Source organism: Symphodus melops, assembly GCF_947650265.1.
Source record: "Symphodus melops genome assembly, chromosome: 4".
Taxonomy (NCBI): Eukaryota; Metazoa; Chordata; class Actinopteri; order Labriformes; family Labridae; genus Symphodus; species Symphodus melops.
The window spans coordinates 28,473,992-28,495,033 of NC_136694.1; the positions used below are offsets into that span (position 1 = coordinate 28,473,992).

The 21,042-nt window shown below is 45.4% G+C and overlaps 1 protein-coding gene across 1 annotated transcript in view; it reads right to left on the bottom strand.

Annotated features, from left to right (window-relative positions):
- Positions 1-21,042, bottom strand: part of LOC306823106 (plasma membrane calcium-transporting ATPase 2-like) — a gene marked incomplete at its 5' end in the record, with an annotated part of 49,365 nt that overhangs the window by 14,947 nt on the left and 13,376 nt on the right. The window contains 12 exons of the mRNA XM_079342471.1: positions 348-559; positions 641-854; positions 3,021-3,212; positions 5,647-5,753; positions 6,169-6,256; positions 6,821-7,000; positions 9,131-9,368; positions 9,451-9,692; positions 10,222-10,464; positions 10,616-10,830; positions 12,288-12,470; positions 19,344-19,379. Of these exons, the coding sequence (XP_079198597.1) occupies positions 348-559; positions 641-854; positions 3,021-3,212; positions 5,647-5,753; positions 6,169-6,256; positions 6,821-7,000; positions 9,131-9,368; positions 9,451-9,692; positions 10,222-10,464; positions 10,616-10,830; positions 12,288-12,470; positions 19,344-19,379 (2,150 nt within the window). The remainder of the gene's footprint in view (positions 1-347; positions 560-640; positions 855-3,020; positions 3,213-5,646; positions 5,754-6,168; positions 6,257-6,820; positions 7,001-9,130; positions 9,369-9,450; positions 9,693-10,221; positions 10,465-10,615; positions 10,831-12,287; positions 12,471-19,343; positions 19,380-21,042) is intronic.

A 21,042-nucleotide genomic window follows, 5' to 3' on the forward strand; every position in this document is an offset into this window, starting at 1 on the left:
TTTTATTTTATTTTTATGTAGCGGCCTCAGACTTAACAGCCGGCGTCTCCACGGCAACGGGATGCATGTCGTAGTCTGTCGTAGTCGCAACTAGTTTTGTAGTGGTCGTAACTCAAAGACATTTATAATCAGAAACTCTGAAACTTCCTGCTGATATCAAATGTAAACCAGCATCATTTGATTCCCTTAAACGCCACCTGGAGGACGTATTGTGCAGCTGCCTGGCGTTTGTCAGCGGGAGGGTGATACAGTAGCGTTTCACTCTGTCGCCCTCAGCGGCGCCGAGTGACCCAGCGCCGCTCATGTGGCGGTGTGTTTTGGGACGACGATGCTGCTGGAGGCGTCACCTGCAGGGCGAAGGTTCCCAGGACGACGCTGCAGAAGATGGGGTTCCTGTAGATGCCCTCGAACACGTTCCTCTCTCCGTGGATTTTCCTGGCGTTGATTTCGTTGAAGAGCTGCATCATGACGAAGACGTTGAAGACGATGGTGTAGTGCTCCGACGGTGGCGAGTGCAGGGGAGCGTTACGGCCGTTGTCGATGTCGAAAATGCTCTCACCTGAGGAACGGAAGCAAAAAAGCAGCTGATGTTTCCTCATTCCTCATTTAGAGTTCAAGACGTTTCCGGTTTGTGACTCACCGGCGAAGAGCAGCGTGAAGATGATGACGAGCTGGTACACGGCGTGGCCCAGGATGTTCTTCATCATGGTCCTGGAGATGAGCGGCTTGTTGCGCCCGTACGGTTTCCGCAGCAGCAGAGACTCGGTGGGCGGCTCCGTGGCCAGAGCCAGAGACGCCAGAGTGTCCATGATGAGGTTGACCCAGAGCATCTGCACGGCCTTCAGAGGAGAGTCCTGCAGGAGGAAGACGAGGAACGCCACGGGTTAGAACATGTTTAATGTAACACAGCTGAAGGATGAAGTTTATTCATATAGAGCTGTTCAGACACCCTGTGCAACAGGAAGACATCGTTAAAAGACAGAAAAATGTAAAAGTACTCGATAAGGTAATTTGTTGGAGTAGGCCAGAAAGTATATTTCTAATTGAACGCCTGAGTGAATAATAAAGTTTGAAGGCCTGATTTAAAGGAGCGGAGAAGCTGAAGTCTCTTTTTCCTTCAATGAAATATTTTCCACCTTCGACCAAAGTCACAAAGACCTCGTCCCCCTCAGTCCAGGTCCAACAGTCTCTGTCTGCAGCAGCTGGTGTCACATTTGGACCTGGGTCAGAGCTGACTGCAGATCTGAGTTGTAGCCGGGTCTGTCCTGGAGCATCACTTGCACACAGCATATATTGTGTGTGACAAGTTGTAGAACTGGATGAATTATTGGAGTGAAAAAAAAAGAAAAAAAAAAGTAATCTGTTAATTTTTTTTTCTTTTTAATCCTTTTTTTTTTTTTTTTTTTTTTTTTTACTTTTTGTTAATTTATTGTACAGCACTTTGGTCAGCTGTGGTTGTTTTAAAGTGCTTAATTAAATAAAGTTGGATTGGATTGGATGTCAGACACAGCGTCGCCCCCTGCAGGCCGTGTGATAGAAAGCAGGTTAAAGGCTCCACCTGGGTATTGAGGTTAAATCCACTTCTTTATACACTCTCTGATGACTCACCCCACATAACCGAAGCCCTGTTTCAACGGCTGTCGTCATCTCGGTGCCATAAAAACAGATTTAAAAAGTGAGCATTAACTCGTCTGAAGTGAAGTCCTGCCGCCTCGCAGCAGGTCACAGAGAGGTAAGCGGGTCAGAGTGACTCCCCTCAGGAGGAAGCGTTACGGCGTTTTTTTTTTTTTTTTTATCCAATGCAGAGATTTACTTTGTGTTTCGCTTGTTTTTCCGCCAGCACACAGAATCAGGGAAAAAACGCCGGACGGATTTAAAAAACGTAACATAAATGCAGAATTCACACATCACAGGATGAAGCCCACGCCTCCCTCTGCAAACAATAAAAGAGCCGTTTTACAGGCTCTAACGACGTGTGCCAACGTGTCAGGAAGCGAGCGCCGATGATCAGTCGTACAAACAGGCCGCAGACCTGCTGAGTCCCAGTTATATTTCAGGACGATGATGGCGACGTGTTGCCATGGTTTCAGGCTGCATCTTAGCCTACTTTGAGCTCGGCGCTCTGCAGACGAGTTAGTTATCTGCCCTGCCAGCTGTGAGCCTTTCAATTAATACACAGCCGCAAGTCACTCTCTCTCTCTTTATGTTGTGTCAGGAGTTCAGCTTCCTGATAAGAGACACATTAGGACACAGAGAAAGGAAAAAGTGTGACACGCCGCCTCACCTCCTCGCAGCGCTCACACCGGAACATGAAAATACAAACTTTTTTTTTTTTTTTTGTCTTCTGTGGAGATTTGATCAAACAGGGAATCGTACGGATCAATCAGAGAGCAGCAGATCAGATAAAAATGTAAAAACTATGTTTTGATCATCCACAGCATGACGACTAATCTGAGCAGGCAGGACAGCAGCGACCACGCTCTTCCTGTCCTTCCTGTGTCCGGTTTAACGAAGCCGGCGTGACGTCATCCGTCTGTTCCTGCAGGAGGCTCATCAGCAGCAGCCGCCATGTTGGAAATCCTCAACTTAACCACAGGCTGGAGGCGGGTTTTAAGCCTCTCACACCGACCTGTCAATCATGTCACTATGGATAACACATATCCAAACACCCCCCCGCCCCCCTCTCCCCCGTACAGTGGGTGCCAGTACCCATGTGGTTTTTAGTACCAGGATGTAAACATGTCGATTTCTGCTGTGTTGGATGTGACTTCCTGTGATCCTGCACGACTTTGCACTTCAGCATCGTCTTCGTTTTTCAGGTTTGGAGTTTGGAGGTCGTCGCTTTAAGGAATCCTGGACGGCCATCAAAGCCACGAGAACGCAAAAACAACCGAACCACGAGGTCGCTGCAGCTCCAACGTGCAAGTTCACCAACAGCAGATTCACAAGTTCAAAAACCTCCTCTAACTCCGGTATAAACGGAGATTTGCTGGCGACGGCGGGATGTTGTTTTTTCCTACCTGTGTGATGCAGGCGCCGGTGAACGCCACGGTCACGGCCACCACGTTGACAGTCAGCTGGAACTGCAGGAACTTGGAGATGCTGTCGTAGACGTTCCTTCCCCACATGACGGCTTTGACGATGCTGGTGAAGTTGTCGTCGGTCAGGATGATGTCGGACGCCTCCTTCGCCACGTCTGTGCCGGCGATTCCCTGAAGAGAAGCAGAGAGGAGACGATGACGCCTCAGTCACTCCTTGTTAAAGGACTTTAAGAGTTTCATTTCATTAAAAGAGGATTGTTAGAGTCCAAGTGTAACAAAATGCTGAGCCTGAAATGTTGTAACTTTTTTCCCCCCCAAAAGTTGTAACATTTTGTGAAAGAAGTTACGTTTCAGCATTTTGTTACATAATCGACCCGTTACTACAGTTTGGGTTTTGTTACATTTTTTTGTTACATTTTATTTTGTTATATTTTATTTTGTCATTTTTTTTGTTACATTTTATTTTGCTACATTTTATTTTGTTATATTTTATTTTGTTACTTTTTTCTTACATTTTATTTTGTTACATTTTATTTTGTTACATTTATTTTGTTAAATTTTTTGCTACATTTTATTTTGCTACATTTTATTTTGTTACATTTTATTTTGTTACATTTTATTTTGTTACATTTCGCTCTAACATGGCATGAACATGTCGAACCATTGGGCGTTGAGCTGAGAGACGATGATAATAATGATAATAATAATAATAATAATAACAATAATAATAAATTTTATTCAAAGTCACCTTACAGTGGAATAAAAACAAACATGCCTGGTCACTTTAACTCACACAGATAACAGAGGACTGAACACGTCATTACACCTGCTGAACCCTTTTTCTACAACCTCAGCAACACTCGTCTCCTCTACCTGCAGCGCGCTGCGACGGGTACGAGGGCGGGCCGAGAGCTTTCACTGTCAACAGAAAGGCTGGAGGAGTTTGACCTCTGACCTCCAGGTGATCTGAGTGTGAGCGGCTCTGTGAGCGGCTTGTTGAAAATAAAACAGTAACCGTGAAGAAGCTGTGATGGGAGCTGCAGACGGAGGTGACTCTCTCTCTCTCTCTCCCTCCGTCTGTGTTTAAAGTTAAACAGGCGATAATTAAACTGGGACACGGGGGCGATAACTGAACGGTTTTCAAAAAGTGTCTCACATCAGGACGGGGAGGTCGTGGGGTTTATTTTTATTTTTTTTTTAAGTAGCAGAGGAAGCTGCAGTCTGACAGCACAGCAGCTGCTCCGCCGCCTGCAGGAGAGCTCCGTGTTCACACGACCTTGCCCAAAAATAAAGGTCACAACAACAACAACAACAACAAGAGTGAGGACACGCAGCTCCTCATCGAGCCGGCTTACTGTGACGACCGACGCCTTCAGTGTCATCCGATCGTTCATCAGGTTCAACTCAGTCTGCAGAGCTGTTTCAGCTGCACATTTTCTCCCTGGTTCTACTATTGGACACACTACAGTTCCCATCATGCTTTGGGGTCACGAGCTGCCTACTGTTCCTGTTTTCAACCCAGAGTTTGGATCAGTCTGAACAGATTCTGCTCAGTCTGACCTGAAGGGAGGAACCACGTCAGAGTTCTGCAGCGTTCACGATAAACTTTAAGTTTTTACTTGTTTTTAAATTTGCTTTTACGTTTCTTCAGGATTTTTTGCCATGTGATGTATTTTTCCAAACTTACTGTTCAGCACTTTGGTCCACCTTGTGATAAATGTGCTCTATAAATAAAGACCAGACTAACCGAGACCAACACAGACCCACCAGTAAGTCTCTGTTTGACTCAAACTGTCCGTTAAAGGACGACCAACAGAAAAGCGTTTGAAGGTTTGACGCCGGGCTCACACTGCAGGAGAATCGGCTCCATTGAAGGTCCGATTCCTCCTTCCAGACGATCGCGAGGTCGCGCCACGACTGGAGGCCGCACGGAACCGCTCACCAGTAGGTAGATCCAGTCCGACATCTTGAGGACGAGGTCATGAAAGGATCTGACGGAAGACGTGAATCCCCGAGAGAGGACCGCTATCCCCGAGAGAGAGAGACCAGGGAGGACTGTTTCAAGTGTCGTCATGGCGACCACTGTACCACTCAAAGTTACAATCGGACCTGCAGCTCGCCCCTGTTCCTCCACGGATCCTAAGAACAGGCTGCGATGTGTTGAGCTGTTCACATCTGGTCGTGTTTGAGATTAAGAAGAAGAAAATCTGTGAAGATGTTTGATGCTGCCCGAATTCAAAATCTGAAATATTGAAATATTTATAAACTCCTGCAGTGTGAGCAGAAACTGAATATTAAAAAGACATTAAAAAAAAAAAGACAGACGCAGATTCTCTGTCTGTTTGTCTTTGGAGAATAATCGTGACCTCACTCTGCTGATGAAGCTTAAACATTTATTGATTTATTCTTCATTTCACAGCCTTCCTAATGAAGCCGAGCGCAGGCACGACGCTCCGAGAGAAGGCTTATTTCATGGCTGCATTAGAGACGCCGAGGGCTTTTATTTTGGCGGTAATGATGCAGAGCGAGCCGAAGCAGCAGACGAGGAGAGGACACAAACACGAGAGGAGGAGGAAAAAAAAAGGGGGGGCGGGGTTCTTCTTACCATGGCGAAGCCCACGTCAGCTTTTTTGAGGGCGGGGCCGTCGTTGGTTCCGTCTCCTGTCACGGCCACCACCTGTCGAGTTTCTCCCACCGTGCTGTCGATGATTCCTGATCAGCGGAGCGGAGAGAAACAAAAAGGTTAGTGAGGAGTCGAGAAGGACGAAGGAACGCTAACGTCTGTTATCCTTCAATCACTGAGCTGCGTTTTCATCTGTTCATCTACTGTGAAGACGTCGATGTTTAAATCTGAGGCCGGAGGTTTCCAGATGTGTAAAACAAAAAGGATGGATGACCTCAAAACATCGCACACTGGAGTCAAACAATTCAACTTTAAAATCCGGATTTTTAAATAGTGAATTTTGATGACTCGGATTTTTAAGTAACTTTTATTTCAAATCACTTTTTGCCATGATTTTGTTTTCAGTGACGTTCAAGCCGTTTACTTTTAGGTTTGGGTCAAAAACCTGCTTTTATTTTGAAGGAAAATGAAGCACTTTAAAGCACAATTAAAAGAGTAACTGACCTTTGACCAGAGTGTGTTTGTCTGTCGGAGACGAACGAGCCAGAACACGAAGTTTGGGCCAAACTTTGTCCAGACGCTCCTGCTCCACCTGCAAACGTTAAAAAAGGACGTTCGTTAAATAATCTGCTTTTCAAAATAAAATACATTTACCATGAAGAAAGCACTCGGCACTTTAAGATAGAAACCTCTCTGTGATCATCCACAAACCTCTGAGAGGAAATAAACAACGACTGGTTCAAAAACGTGATTCAGGGCTGAGTGGGCGTGGCCACAAATGTTTTGATCAACGCCAAATGTCAATCAAAGCACAGAGCGAGCGAAGGTAAATTAAACGCAGGGAAAAATCTCACATGGTCGTGAATGTTGTTACATTTTCTGTGAACTGGTTAGCTCCTCGTTAGCCTCCCGGAACCAGTAATGTTTCATCTCTGCTTCTGATTGGCCAACACGGCTTTACAGTCACGTCTTTGAGAGCCTGCGTGTAAACTTGTAGAACTTCTCATAAATAACTTCAACCTTCTCCCAGACAGCTGCAGTAACAACGTGCCACACTCCGAGTGTGTGTGTGTGTGTGTGTGTGTGTGTGTGTGTGTGTGTGTGTGTGTGTGTGTGTGTGTGTGTGTGTGTGTGTGTGTGTGTGTGTTCGTCTCACCTCTCCTTGGTCGTTTCGGATCTGCTGGTTGAACTCTTTCCCCTCCAGACACAGGAAGTCCTCCCCGGGCAGCAGGATGCCACACTTGGTGGCGATGGCGCGGGCGGTGTTGATGTTGTCTCCGGTGACCATGCGCACTGTGATGCCAGCGCGCTGACACTTAGAAATCGCCTCAGGTACCTGCAAGAGTGCGACATCACACGAGGAAGTTTTTAGGATTAAAAAAGAAAAAAAAATTACGGAAGACGTCAGAGAAACTTTTCAGCCTTTTTTTTTTTTTCTTTGAACTTTTCTTTGAGGATTTTCCCACAAAGGCAGCTTCAAACCGAGTGAGACGCACTCTGAAGGTGACTAAAGCTCGCCGTGATAAATCTTCTCCAGACGCCTGGATGTGGGACCAGAGTCCACGTGGACAAAACACAAAGCTGTGGAGCTCAACAGGAGGCTCCGCTGCTGTTTCATGACGAGCAACGGGAGTTCAGCGTCCGCACACAAATACACTCACACTTCAGAGCTTTGAGAGGAGCGACCTACCGTGAATACAGGAAGGAAAAAAGGTCAATGTCATAGATACATCATCTCCCAAAGCCCTTTCATCGTGTCCAGACCTCCCTCTTCACCTGCGCAGGGATTAAAGCTGAACTACACCGAGCATCACATCTACAGCCGAAACCTTTTCTTCTAAACACACGGCTCATGGGGTTACAGAAATGTCCTCGTCGTTGGGTCATGACCTTGAAGCTGCTAAGAGACTTTTCAAAAGTAGCTAGCATCTTAGCGACTGGCGCTGCCCGGCGTATGACACGGAGACCCCAAACCTAAACACGCCGTGAAAACACATTTAAATCCTTAAAAGCAGCGTTGGTAACTTTGTCTAGATACTTTGGTTGAAATGTGTCTTTAGGTCCTGACAGAAATTAATAACTCGGGTTCTCTGAAAAAGGAACAAAGACAATCCGACATCTGTGGCAGTTTGTAAAGCTGTAAAAAAATAAACCTGATCAACGAATGCAAGCGACGAGCTGAGGTCACCTCACATCGTGCATGTAAGTGAGGGGGCGGGGCTTTAGACGGGGGTGCAGAAGGAGCACTAAGGGAATGCTACGTTCAAAATCATGCTAGTTTTTGAAAATGACCAACCCTGCCTTCAAACTCTTCACTTCCTCAAAGTCCACTCTTCTTCTTTCTCCCTTTTGTTGTGTTTCCTTCTTTGTTTCCTTTTATTTTGATGACTTTCTAACCCCCCCCCCCCCCCTCTCTCTCTCTCTCTTCACACAATAATAAAAAAGAACTATGTTTCTGGTGCTGAGCTAAACTCGTGCACATCACGCCTCGGCTTGCTTAGAAATTCAGGTCTGAGCTGCTGAGCGCCTCCTGCTGCTCGCCGGTTATTTCCATCCCGTCTGTGATCTTTGTGCTCTGACATTAAAGCAGCAGGCAGCAGCGAGGCTTCATTACAGGCTTCATTTAACACATCGCTGCATCACTCTGCACACCTGAACAGGACAGAACACGCCGGATGTTTGTCATGGCTTATTGACTTTTTGCTCTCATATCCTTTTTTTTTTTTTTTTTTTTTTCATGTCTCTGAGCAGCCGTCTGATCAGTTTGTCTCCGTTTCCTTCTTTACGAAGAAAACAAAACTCAAGTGTATCTGTGTCATGTGATGAGCTGCACCTGAAGGAGTTAGATTTGTGTCTTTATTACATGCGAAAAGATAAATTATATGAGAGAAAAAGTTTTCATACAAATAGCAAAAAATAATATTTGAGAATAAAAAAAGTTTTGAGAGAAAGCATTTTTATTTCTGAGAAAAAAAAATCTCTCTGGAAATACTTTTTATTTCTCTCAAATCTTTATTTTTTGCTATCAGTGTAAAAATATTTTCTAAAAAAAAAAAAAAAAGGGTTTTGAACCGGAACCATTCAATTCATGAGAAACATGCTGCAAAATTAGAAATGACGCAAATCCAACAACACATACAAAAGTTCAAAATAACTGCAGCGTCTTAAACGTGAAGAAAATACAAGAAGAAAAACTATGAATCCCATTTTTTGGGATTCATCCCGGGCTTGAAATCCCGTTTTTATGAGCTTTTATTTTGAAATCTTGTCCTCTCGTGGGTACATTTATCGTATCATGTCACGGTCTTTGACATCGTAGACCGTCTTGGTCAGGACTCCCTCGTGTAAGAGATGTTTAACGCTCATGGGAATATTCCTGTTGATGTTTTAATTCAACATCAATAAATTAAAAAACCTTTTTAAGGTTCTTGACTCCGATCGTAACCGTGGGAGACGGTCTGCGTACCTCAGGTCTGACGGGGTCCTCGATGCCAACCACCATGATGCAGGTGAGCTCGTTCAGGATGTCGTTCTCGCTGTCCCAGTCCGGCTCTCCGGCCTCGGCAGGAAAGTCCCTGTACGCCACACAGATGGTCCTGAGCCCGTCGCACGCCATCGGCTCGATCACTTTACGCACCATCTCATCGCGGTCCTTCGGCTTGAAGATCCGGGGCTGACCCTGCGCGTCCAGGATACGAGAACATCTGGAGGAGACAGACGAGGACATTAGTGCGGGTCAGAGGCGTCATCCGTGACATCATCGGATTGTTTGACCTCGTCTCTCACTTCCTGAGGACGATCTCCGACGCTCCCTTGCTGTACATCCTGTAGCCTCCGTCGGCGTTCTTCAGCACGGTGCTCATGGACTTGCGGGACGAGTTGAAGGTGTACACCTTGTAGAGTTTCTCCTCAGGGATCTCGTCTCTGATTGGCTGGTAGTCCCTCTTCAGCTCCAGGACCAGGCCCAGGAGGGCGCACTCCGTCTTGTTGCCGACGTGGCGAGGAAGGCCGCCTTCCTTCTCAGGAGGCTGAGAGGGGACAAAAAGGGTTTACAACACAAGAGCACGACTCCATTTTTTTTATTTTTTTTACTTTGTTTTCTGTATTTAAAAAAAAAAAAAGAAAAAGAAAAAAGAGGCCCTGATGATTTTTTCCAGTTTGTTCGTTCACACGCCGTCTCGTGTGTGCGTGCGTGGTGAAGCCGCGTGGCGTGCAGTCACATCCCCGTGGGTTGATTTACCAGGGTTGTAAAATTAGAACGATTAACAACACTTGGGACGCCGCTATTTTTTTCTAAACTGATTAGACACCTGCAGTGATCCCAGCGCAGCACAAACGATTAGCGCGTCTCCCCGGGAAGGCGGCGGCGGCGGCGGCGAGCATTCACGCACGACGAACAACACACTGACTTCATTCATCATTTCAATCTCACAATCGTTTTCCGAATCTTATTTTAACAAATGAAAATGTGTTTTCTAAACACTCGAAAGGTCCCACACAGTCGGTCGAGGTCCCGTGTTTCGTGTTCACGCCGTAGCCTGGCGGCGGCGCTCTCACCAGGATCTTGGTGGTGTACGCAGAGTTGATGGAAATACTGTTGATCATCATCTCCAGGGTCTCGGGTTTGATGGCGTCGGGTTCGGGGACGGTTTTGTAGTGCGTGTCACCGACGTACGCCTGCACCACCGTCATCCTGTTCATGGTCAGCGTTCCCGTCTTGTCGGAGCAGATGGCCGTGGCGTTCCCCATGGTCTCGCAGGCGTCCAGGTGACGCACCAGGTTATTGTCCTTCATCATTTTCTAAAATGTGGAACAAAAGGTCAGAGGTTAAACCCGGCGTTATCTCGCTTTAAAGTTAATGAAACATCCACAAATCAAATCTTCAGCTCGCATGACTTGGTCTTAAAATTCTCAAATTTCCCAGAATCCTCTTTGCTTTAATCTTTCCCACCTTGACAGAGTAAGCCAGAGAGATGGTGACGGCGAGCGGCAGCCCCTCTGGAACGGCGACCACGAGCACGGTGACGCCGATGATGAAGAACTTCACAAAGTACTGGATGTAGATGGGCGTGCACTCGGCGACCCAGGAGCGTCCCTGAACGGCGAACGTGTCGATGACGAAGTAGAGGATGAGGATGATGACGGTCACGGCCGACATGATCAGACCTGCGGAGCGAGCAAACACAAAGACCCGTTTCAATTCAATCGATCGATCAAGATTTACCGTTTAACGTCTTTGAACGCATCTGACAGTGTCATCGTTTTGGAGCTGCTGTCTGATTATGTTTTTGTCATGGTGCGTTCAGGGACCCTTCCTGTCGCCTAACTCACGGACGTTCGTTCACTTCAGTGACACAAAGTGAAAATCGTTAAAAAAAAAAAAGAAAAAAAAAAAAGATTTTGATTGTTTTGAAAAAAACTTTGCAGCGAAGTTTTGGACAAAAGATGTGAAACAAAAACCGTGTGATGTAAACGTCACTGTGGCGTTAAAACGCGACGTCCATCTTTACAGGATTTATTCACAACTTTAAGGGCTGATTCTTCACTCCGAGTGTCTCAGGAGAGTTTGAACTTTGAACTTCCTGCTTTGAACTTTTTTATTCTACGTTTGTGTTTAAATTGAATTCCTGGTTTGCGTAAAACGACTTGTTGATGTCGATTTTTTACGTTTCGATACAAAACACCAACAAACACAGAGACCAGCTTTGTTCATGAACACGATCACAGCAGTGTGTCTGCACGATGAGTTCAGGTGAAACGTGTCAAACTCGGCTTCGCCCCCCCCCCCCCCTTCAAAGTGTTCTGACCCAGATTGCACTTCCGCTCTGTTACGAGTTTGACTTTATTACTGAAGCTGTCCTGAAAGCGCCTCAGTGTATTAAGGTCAATTGTAATGACACAGAAAATATGTGTCAGCCGCGGGATGAATCACGTCCCCGATAAAACATCTCTCCAATAACAGTGAGTGCAGTCTGACCCTCAGAGCGACCTTCAAACGTCTACCAATCTGTTCAGACCAGACGCCATATTTCAGCCGGCGCTCTGGACGCATCGTCACGACGCAGCAGGAAACGTCCTAAAAACAAGGCGGGACGAGCTTCAGGTGGCGAGGACATTTACAGCGCTCGGCTCCTGTCGCGCGTCCTCAGCGTCAGCGGGGGAGCCCCTCGGGTCATCCTGCGGCCGCTCGTTCTCTTCCTCGTCCCCTCAGGCGGGCGGGATCGCTCTCTTCAATGCACTTTGATCAAGCGTGCATGATCCACGGGTTTGTTTCTCATCGGGCCCTGCTGTCTCTGGATTTATTTTGTCTAGTTAACTGAACTTGTTTCTTTTTCTAAGTGATGCATTTGAGAGAGGACGTGCAGCGAAGAGCAGGGGACGGGATTTGAACCCACAGCCTCTGGCGCTGACGTTCCTCTTCACATCCTACAGAACAGTTTTAAACATGGCGGATTTGTAGAGAGTGAAGTTTTTGTCTTCAGTTCTTAGTTTGTCTCCGGGGGTTTATTTCTGCAACGTAGTTATGAAACTGATGAGACAAATGTGATGCATTAGTATGGTCGAGTGTGTGTGTGTGTGTGTGTGTGTGTGTGTGTGTGTGTGTGTGTGTGCGTGTTCCTCACCAGCCTTCCCGATCTGCACAGCCAGTTTGGTCAGTTTGCCCTGCAGCACCGACTTCTCCTTCTTGGTCACGTTGACCTTCTTCACTTGCTTCACCTCCTCTTTCTCCTCCTTCTCCTCCGACTCGGTGGCATCCTCGCTCTTCAGCGGCTGGATCTCCAGGGCGATTCCGTCCTGGGTTTTGGCTGGGAGGAAGAGGAGGAGGAGGTAGGGGGGTAAGGAGGTGGTCGGGGAGTAAAGGGAGGAGGAGGAGGAGGAGGAGGAGGAAGAGGAGTGGACAGAGTAAAAGGATGGGATGGAAAATATCGAAGGATGAGAGGAAAGAGAGGAAGGTTTTGGTCAGGATCGGGGAGGGGGAGGGGGAGGGGGGAGGATGAAGGGAGGCAGGTTTGCAGGTTGACAAAAGGTAAATGAATAAAATCAAGAAATAATAACACATAAAAAATAAAGAAGGAGGGGCAGGGTTCAGGAGCGGTGTGGGGATGAAGGGTAGAGAAGCAGAGAAATTGTTAAAGACTCGGTCTGTAGGGAGAGCAGAAAGCAGCCGGTCGTTTCTTTACTCAAGAGATCAGAGAAAGAAAAAAAAAAGACCCGTGATATTTATCTTTAACATAGTGACCCCCTTTTTAGCTGAATGCAGGAAGCAGCGTCTCATCATTTTATGATCACACAACATTCATGAAAAGGTCCAGGTAGCTTTCAGAGAGAATCACAGACGAGCTGGGAGCAGCAGATCAGAACGAAGAGCAGCAGACAAGAACGGAAACAACGGAGAGGACATCACCCTCTCTCACACACACACACACACACACACACACACACACACACTCACAAAAAGACACACACACACCACTCTGTGTTTATTTCACATCAGAGCTCAGAGTTTGGACGCTCTGAAGCCTGACATGGCGTCTGCTCTCGCCAGCTCTGCTCCTCGTTTGCATAAACAAACTGTGTATTTGCATTTCACTTCATCAGCCGGGATCCTGTTTGGACTGTAACACTGAACGTGGAGCTGTTTGATCTGCCCGAGCTTACATTGAATCCAGCTTCCACGGCTGTTTGTCGTATTTCCATACCAAAGAAATGTGAGCAGGTGATGAATGGAAACAAGTTTTGAAGCTGTTTGTCCTCATGAACCTCGGAGCAGACGAAACCGACTGAAAAACGGAGGATTTGATCCCAGATAGAATCACAGGTGTGTTTGGAAAATGTTCTGATTGGATCGTTCATACTCAAAACATTGTCCACCTGCTAACTTGTTTGTAAATCCCTCGTGTGGAGTCACTGCTGGTAACAACGCCAACATCACTTCTGGAACCAACAATACCGACAGATCATGCACATAAAGCAGCGGAAGATTCCTGGATGACAAAGAAAGACAAATGTGATAAAACTTCCAGCGTTTTCCTGAAAAACAGACGCCGAAAGATCTAACCAGGAAGTTCTGACGACGGTTCACTGCTGCCGAACCTGGACCGACTTTTGTCTTCGCTAAGTCGTCTACGTGATGATCCAGTTTTCTGACGTTTTCTGCAGAAAGTTGGATCTGTAACGTATTTGAATAAGCTGACTGGACCTCATGCAAGAACCACTTCTACAGAGCAAATGTTTACGGAACGGGACTTTAAAAGGATTTATCCTGCTGCCGGATTCACAAGAGGAAGAATCTTATTGAGCTATGCGGCACACATACTGCGTGTTTTACAGTTTGGACAGGAGGCTGAGAGGCTTAAAGGCTCAGGGTCTGGTGTTTCGGGTTTCCGGTATTTAGGTGTAGATGTTTTCACTGAGGATGTTTGTATTCTGTCTGTATGTTTGCGGTTGTGGCTGAGATGCTGTGAGACTTTAAAAAGGCTAAACTTGAGATTTTCTCTTTTGTCTTTGCACAAGATAAAAGTGCTTCACCACTTCTCTTGTATCTCCGCTCAATGTATGTCAACCTGTCTGAAAAGCTTGTTGTTTTAATGTGTTAATTAGTGTGTATGTGATAGTTTTAAATGCAATGTAATGCTTTGGAGTGTACATACTTTGTATGTTGACAACAGCCTGCCCAGGGACTGCAGGTGGAAATTAGCACAAGTGCTACAACCTGGTACAATGCATCTCTCCTTTTTGAGGTTAATGTATATTGTACACTGCCCCTGTTCAAACAAATAAATAAATAAATTAAGGTACTCCATAGTAAGATTTAGCTCTTGTTACATCAGGCTGTATGATTTGCATTTTGGTTAAAGTTTAAGGGCGTGTGCCCACTGAAAGCAAACTTTCCCGTGCTAAAGATTCACTCCATTCATCTCCTCTGGTTCAAATCCTGCTGGTGCTGGAACCACTGACCAATTATTCTGGGCTTTATTATATGTCTTTATTTAATTGGACAGCAACAGAGATAAAAAGAGATTGGTAAACAACACAACCTTTAAACAGGAAGCATTTACTGCAGCGGCCTCACACGGGGCACCAATTATACTGCAGGAAACCCAAACGTGTACAACTTGCCTTCCTCGTGTTGTCAGAATTATCCAACTCAAGAAAATGGTGATGCACTGTTCAGACAACGAGACTTGCATCGAGCTGTCTAGAAACACAGACAAGAAGTGACCATTGAGGCATGGGCGGCTGCACGTTTATAACGTGGATCGGTCACGCTCACCAAATCCACAGGCTTCGATGGTGATGCATCATGTGTGAGGTGCTTCTTGTTGTTCTCCATATTTACAGATGTGTGGGAGAGAGGAGCTGCTTGAGACCCCCCCTCCATCTACGGGCTCATTGCTCATTCATACAGCATAATTAGCAGCTTCATTACAGAGAAGAAAAATATCAACGCTCTTATGTTGTAAATCGACTTGACATTTAAAACATTACAACTAGGTTTTTTTTTCTGTTGATTTCCAACTGCAGAGCTATTTGAGCAAATTGACACTCCCCTTCTTTATCTTCCTGTGTGACATTTCTGAACGTTAGACTTGTAAACACACGGAGAAGAGTTCAATGAATATATGACACCACTTTTCTCTATCTAAATCAAACAAAGGATTTATGAGCGGGACTATTTGTACACTTGTTTAAACACTGAAGGAAAGCAAACCTGATAATGCTAAATGGTTCCTGCATGAGGTTGAATCTCTCTAAAAAAAGAAACAGGCTGAGATGACACACACTTCCTCCCAACACAGCGGTCATATTCTGCAGAAAACATCCACAGTGAGCTTCAAAGAATTGTGGATGTTAGTGCAAATCCAGGAAATGTATATTGAAAGTGTGGAAATTTGATTTTCTGACATGATTACTCTAAAAACTTCCTCCACCGTCAACTCTGCCTCAGTCTGAGATTCTTCAGGTTCTTAAAAAGCTCCCACACAGAATATTTTGCCTAAAAGGGAAGTAATTATATCATGACTCAGCATGACATTTAGATGATCTGAATGTGGGTGTCAAACCAGGAAGCTGTGGAGCTTTATGCACATGGTCCACTCTGAAGACAAGCCACAACATAGAACTAACTGACACAGCTTCACATGAACAGGACTGAGACCCACTGACCAATCACAGAACTGTAAAACAGGCGCAGCACTGAACCATGGGAGAGCGCACGGCGGGCAGAGGGAGGGGGGGTGTCTGACAATCAAAAGAAGCAAGTCAACAAACAGAAGACGAAATCAAAGGATCACCCCAAAGAACTGAAAGGAACGACAGCGATGCAGAACCACGACAGAGAGGAACAGAGGAGGCTGCAGAGCTGTGGAGGCTGCAGGAGACTTCAGCAAGACAGAAAAAAATAACAGAAGAGGGAGAGAGTCAAACAGTGATTACAAGACAACATGAAGTCCTGAGCAACACCCTGCAAGGAGGCAACAGTGAGAGAAATGAGGAGTCAAAAGGCGGAAAAAAAAAGAAAAAGAAACTGAAGATACACAAACGGAACAGACGGCAGCTCACAGCCCAATAAAACTGCGAGGGTGCAACTCCCACACACACCGACAGCCTCGCTTCAGCCACAGAAACAGCACTGCACTGTTTGCTTTCTCATATTTATCATCAGTCTAAATGTTTAAATGTGTCATCGCTTTGAACGTTTTATTACGACTCATCTGCACTGAAGTGCACGTTTAAGTCGAGCCTGATGCTTAATAAAGGATCCAAGAATCTTCCATGCAGTAAGGCGTCTACTTATCAACTTACTCACTTAATAATTATGTTTAAATAAATGTTACTTTAGCCCTTTTGATTATAGCATTCAAAAGTCAAGCCTTCTTAATTTATGGTCGTCACTATGTACAACCTCTTCTATGTCTTTCTCTTTTTGGGGGGGGGGGGGGGGGGGGGGGGGGGGGGGGGGGGGGGGATGGGACTTTTATTGTGGGTGAGTGGATAGAGTTGGGAAATCAGGGAGAGAGACGGGAAGTGTCAGACCTGTAGCTTGAGCCGCATCACCTCGAGGAGCACAGCCTTCGCACATGCAGCGTGTGCTCCGACAACTACACCACCGGCCCGAACCCCAATCATGACGTATTGGGGGGGGGGGGGGGGGGGGGGGGGGGGTAGTATGTGGGCTGAGAGTGTGGTTTGCACCATCCTGTTACAATTGAGCCAAGAGGGAAAGACAAGAAGCGAGGGGGGGGGGGGGGGGGGGGCTGGGAGTGGTTTCCATTTCTTGTTGAAATGCAACTAAAATAATTATAATCACAGGAAGCGTTTGCTGCTTTTCTACAGAGGTCTCCATCTTTCGAGTCATTGCATTAATACGTATGCAGATGATGTTGTAGCTTTCGTTACAGATTATTATTATTATTATTATTTTAGTGTTAACAAAGAATAGTGCATCGCCTTCAAAACAGTAATCCCAATAATCCCACTGGGGGACTTTTTCTGTTCCTGTAGCTTCATTAAATACTTGATCCGGATCCTTACTCTCTTATTGGCTGAGAGCAAAAGTCAAAGTGTTTAATTTCCAAATGGGAACTGAAGAAGTTGGACAGGCAGCATCTGTAAAGATAAGGACAGTAAAACTTATCAAGCGACTAATAAACAGGATATAAGTTATGGATGAGACCTCTAAAAGCCATAAAGACTTCCTGGCGACTGTCTGTGTTTCAGCACATTTTGCTCCCTTTGTGTTTTTATCGGAGGTCATCCGTGACTTCTGCTCTGTGAATTATGTCTGTGTGCGAAAGTGCGATGAGTGTTGGTGTTGCGTGTTTCTGTGTACATCAAGAAGCATTCTGTCTGCAGCAGATGCTCCGACCACGGGCGGTCGGGAGGAGGGGGAGCCATGTGTGTGTGTCGGTGTGTGTGACAGCACTTGTGTGTGTGTGCGTGTTGAGACAGCTTGCAGAGGAAGTTGGACATGTGTCGGATCACACGGGACACTGAGGACGGTTGGCCGGTTGGAGCAATGATGTCATCAACACAAACATATACGTCGTTAAATCGAATGACAATTAAATATTTAGTTATTGAGGGAGCGTTTGATTTCACCACAGGGGCACCTTTAAAGGACGTGTGTGTGTGTGTGTGTGTGTGTGTGTGTGACCCTCACAGTGGGGGGTATATTTGTGTCTCAGAGCGGAACGGGACATTTGGAGGGCAATCAGGTTTTTCTAAGATCATAAATTCAAATTTACCGAGATGCTTTTATCACTTAAAGAACAAATTAAATGGAGGAAAACAAAGTGTTGTTTCGTGGTCATGAATACGAAATACTTTGTGTGCAGTTTATACGAGGAAAATCCTCCCAAATCTAAAAAAGGCATTTTAGTCAAACTCAAAGGATCAGCAGAAACTCTGTTATCTTGCACTCTCATCTTTTGGAAGATTATTAGAGATTATTTCCCATCATGCTCTAGGTGGGAAAAAGGCAATAAGACAAACTAACAATGGAGGCAGCTGCTCTTGAGTGTGAAGCATTTCCGCGCTGCTCGGGGCCGAACATTAGCAGGTTTAGCATTATTAGAGTTTGTGGGTCATTAGCGGGAAAAGCTACTTCCACATTTTTTGATTTTGATAAACTTTATTAATCCCCGAGGGAAATTCAGTTTTACACTCTGTTATTGTTAAGGCGCATGCTTCTCCCACACGTAGGCCCGAATCACACACACACACACGCACAAAGAGGACCTGTGGACATCCATTAGTGGAAGGGCTGCCACACACCGCTACGCAGGGAAGTGTTGCTCAAGGGTACCTCGGCAGTGCCCGAGTAGTAGCCTCTCCAGCTAGCAGAGCAAGCTCCATACTTTGGTCCACAGCCGGACTTGAACCGGCGACCCTCCTGTTCCCGACCCGAGGACCTACGGAGTGAGGTACCGCCGCCTTGAAATCTCCGAGCATATGTTGAGTTTAATAGAAATATAAAGACTAACACACTACAGCCTCAGATGATCGTCATAGCAACCCATCTCTGAACCAACTGGCAACACTCTAAATAATATCAGAGCGATTAACAGTTTTTTAAAGGTTTTCTGTGCAGCCATCAGTTTGTCAGATAATTTAGATTTCATGGCGATGACTTAAAGAAATCTAAATCATGATTGGTCGATTGGCTGATTGATAATGACTTTTAACTGATCGAGTGTTTTCTTAACTTTGAACAAGTCGACGAGTCTGAATTTAAATTTTTGATTCATCAACCAGAAAACTAGTCGATAGGAAGATTCCTACTTGAACAGTCTTTGAGTGTCAGGTTGACATTAGATGGTTATATTGTGAACCACGGGGGACTTAAGTGATAAACTCCACAAATCATCATTTATGTCGTTCTCAAAAATGCCCCCCACATGCTCCCCCCCAAAAGTCACACCTGGCCGTTACCACGGTGACTGTGGACGCTCTGATTGGGCTGACAAAAAGGACATGCCGGTTGAGAGTTGCACCCTGTCGCAGGTAAAGCAAGGCGAGAGAACGTCCCCCTTTGAAGAGCAGAGAAGGAGCGAGAGAGATGAAGGACTGGACACCCCCCCTTACTGCCGCTGGGTGGAGGGTGAGGAAGGGGGTGAGTAACAGGGAGGATGGAGGGACAGAGAGAGAGGGGACAGATGGATGAATGGAGGGGTTACCTTTGTTGCGATTTTCGGGGGGTCCTTGTTTTTTACCTGTTCGGACAGAGAGAGAGGGCGGAATGCTGATAAGATGGCTCAAAGGAAAAATAAGATCAAAACAAACTGAGGGAGAACACAAAAGTTCAAACTGATAGAAACCCACAGGTGTGTGTGTGTCGTTGTGTGTGTTGTGGGCAGGAATGGACCAATCAGAGGAGAGAGACACAAGAACTTCCTGCTACAGGGAAACCCCCCAAGAGTTAAAAAACTCCTGCGACAGACGATCTTTCCAAAAATATCTGAGCACACTTCATATCTTCTAAATGTTTTAAAGTGATGCTGTGTGTAAATCAAACACTTATAACGCCATTATTTAGATTATTTAGATGGTCAGTGATTCTGTTCACAATCAATTCAAAATCCTTCTTGTAGTTTACAAAGCCCTGCATGGACAGGCCCCCCTGATTATATTACTTCCACCCTACATCCCCTGTAGCTCTCTCAGGTCCTCAGATCAGAGCGTCCTCGTGGGTCCCGATGGCTCGTTTAAAGACTTAAGGGTGACCGGGCTTTTTGAAGTCGCGGCACCAACCCTTAAAAAGGAGCTGAAGACGCATCTTTTTAGATTTAAATCATTGATTTGATTGCAATTTCAATCGGTCATATTTCACCGCCTTGTTGTTGTTGTTGTTGATTTGTTATTATTTTCTACTGATTAATAGTTGTAAAAGCACTTTGTGACCTTGTGCTGTGAAAGGTGCTACATAAATAAACTTGACTTCCTCACTTACTTACTTACGAGGAGGTTCGAGCGCTTGTTTGTTTGTCAGGTTAGCAGGAAGTGAAGACAAACAAAAGGCTCGATTTAAATGGTGTTTGGTGGAAGGTTGTGTTCAGGGCCCGGGAATAAAAATGTTGGATGGTTCATTTGGAACAATTCAATATCAAAGGAGGGATTCCCGTGAATTATTAAAGTGACATTAAATGGTTGGCGGCCTTCCATGACTTTTACAGCACCGCCCAGATTTCTTTTAATCAACACCAACAAAAAAAAAAAAGCCAGCAGTCATTGGTGGACGTTTAATCACACAGTCAGTGAGAAGGGTTTTAGGTTTTTGGTTCATTAATTGGAACTATTTTTAATCTAGTCGGGGTTAAATTGCATTTTACCGCCGAAGTGAATCAGCGATGTGCGTAATTCATAATTTAAGCTATTAAGCATCATAACCCCTGATAGTCAAAATGACTCTTTAATGAAGCTAACTGTTGAAATGTACAATCATGCAGGCTAACAAAGCAGCTTTAATGTTGTGTCTAAACTAAGTGGATTGACTTTATAATCGAGTTTCTTCATATGAGAGCGACTGTGAAAGAGATACTTTCATTCATTGATTTACTGTCGCTGACTTAAGCTAATGTTTGTAAATGTGTGAAATTGCTAATAAACCAGTGCTTAAATCAATAATGTTAAATTCACATCTAAAGTCCAAGAAAATAATATTTTACACTTTTAATTGGGCCACAGAGAAAGCTGTGTTTGTTATCGGGGCGGTCGTGTTGATAACAAACAGACAGGTGGATTTCTCTCCTTCATGTTTCGCCAACATGGAAGTATTTGCTTTTTATTGTGACATCTGCAAACTCAAAACACACACCCACACACACACCCACACACACACACACACACACACACACACACACACACACACACACAGCT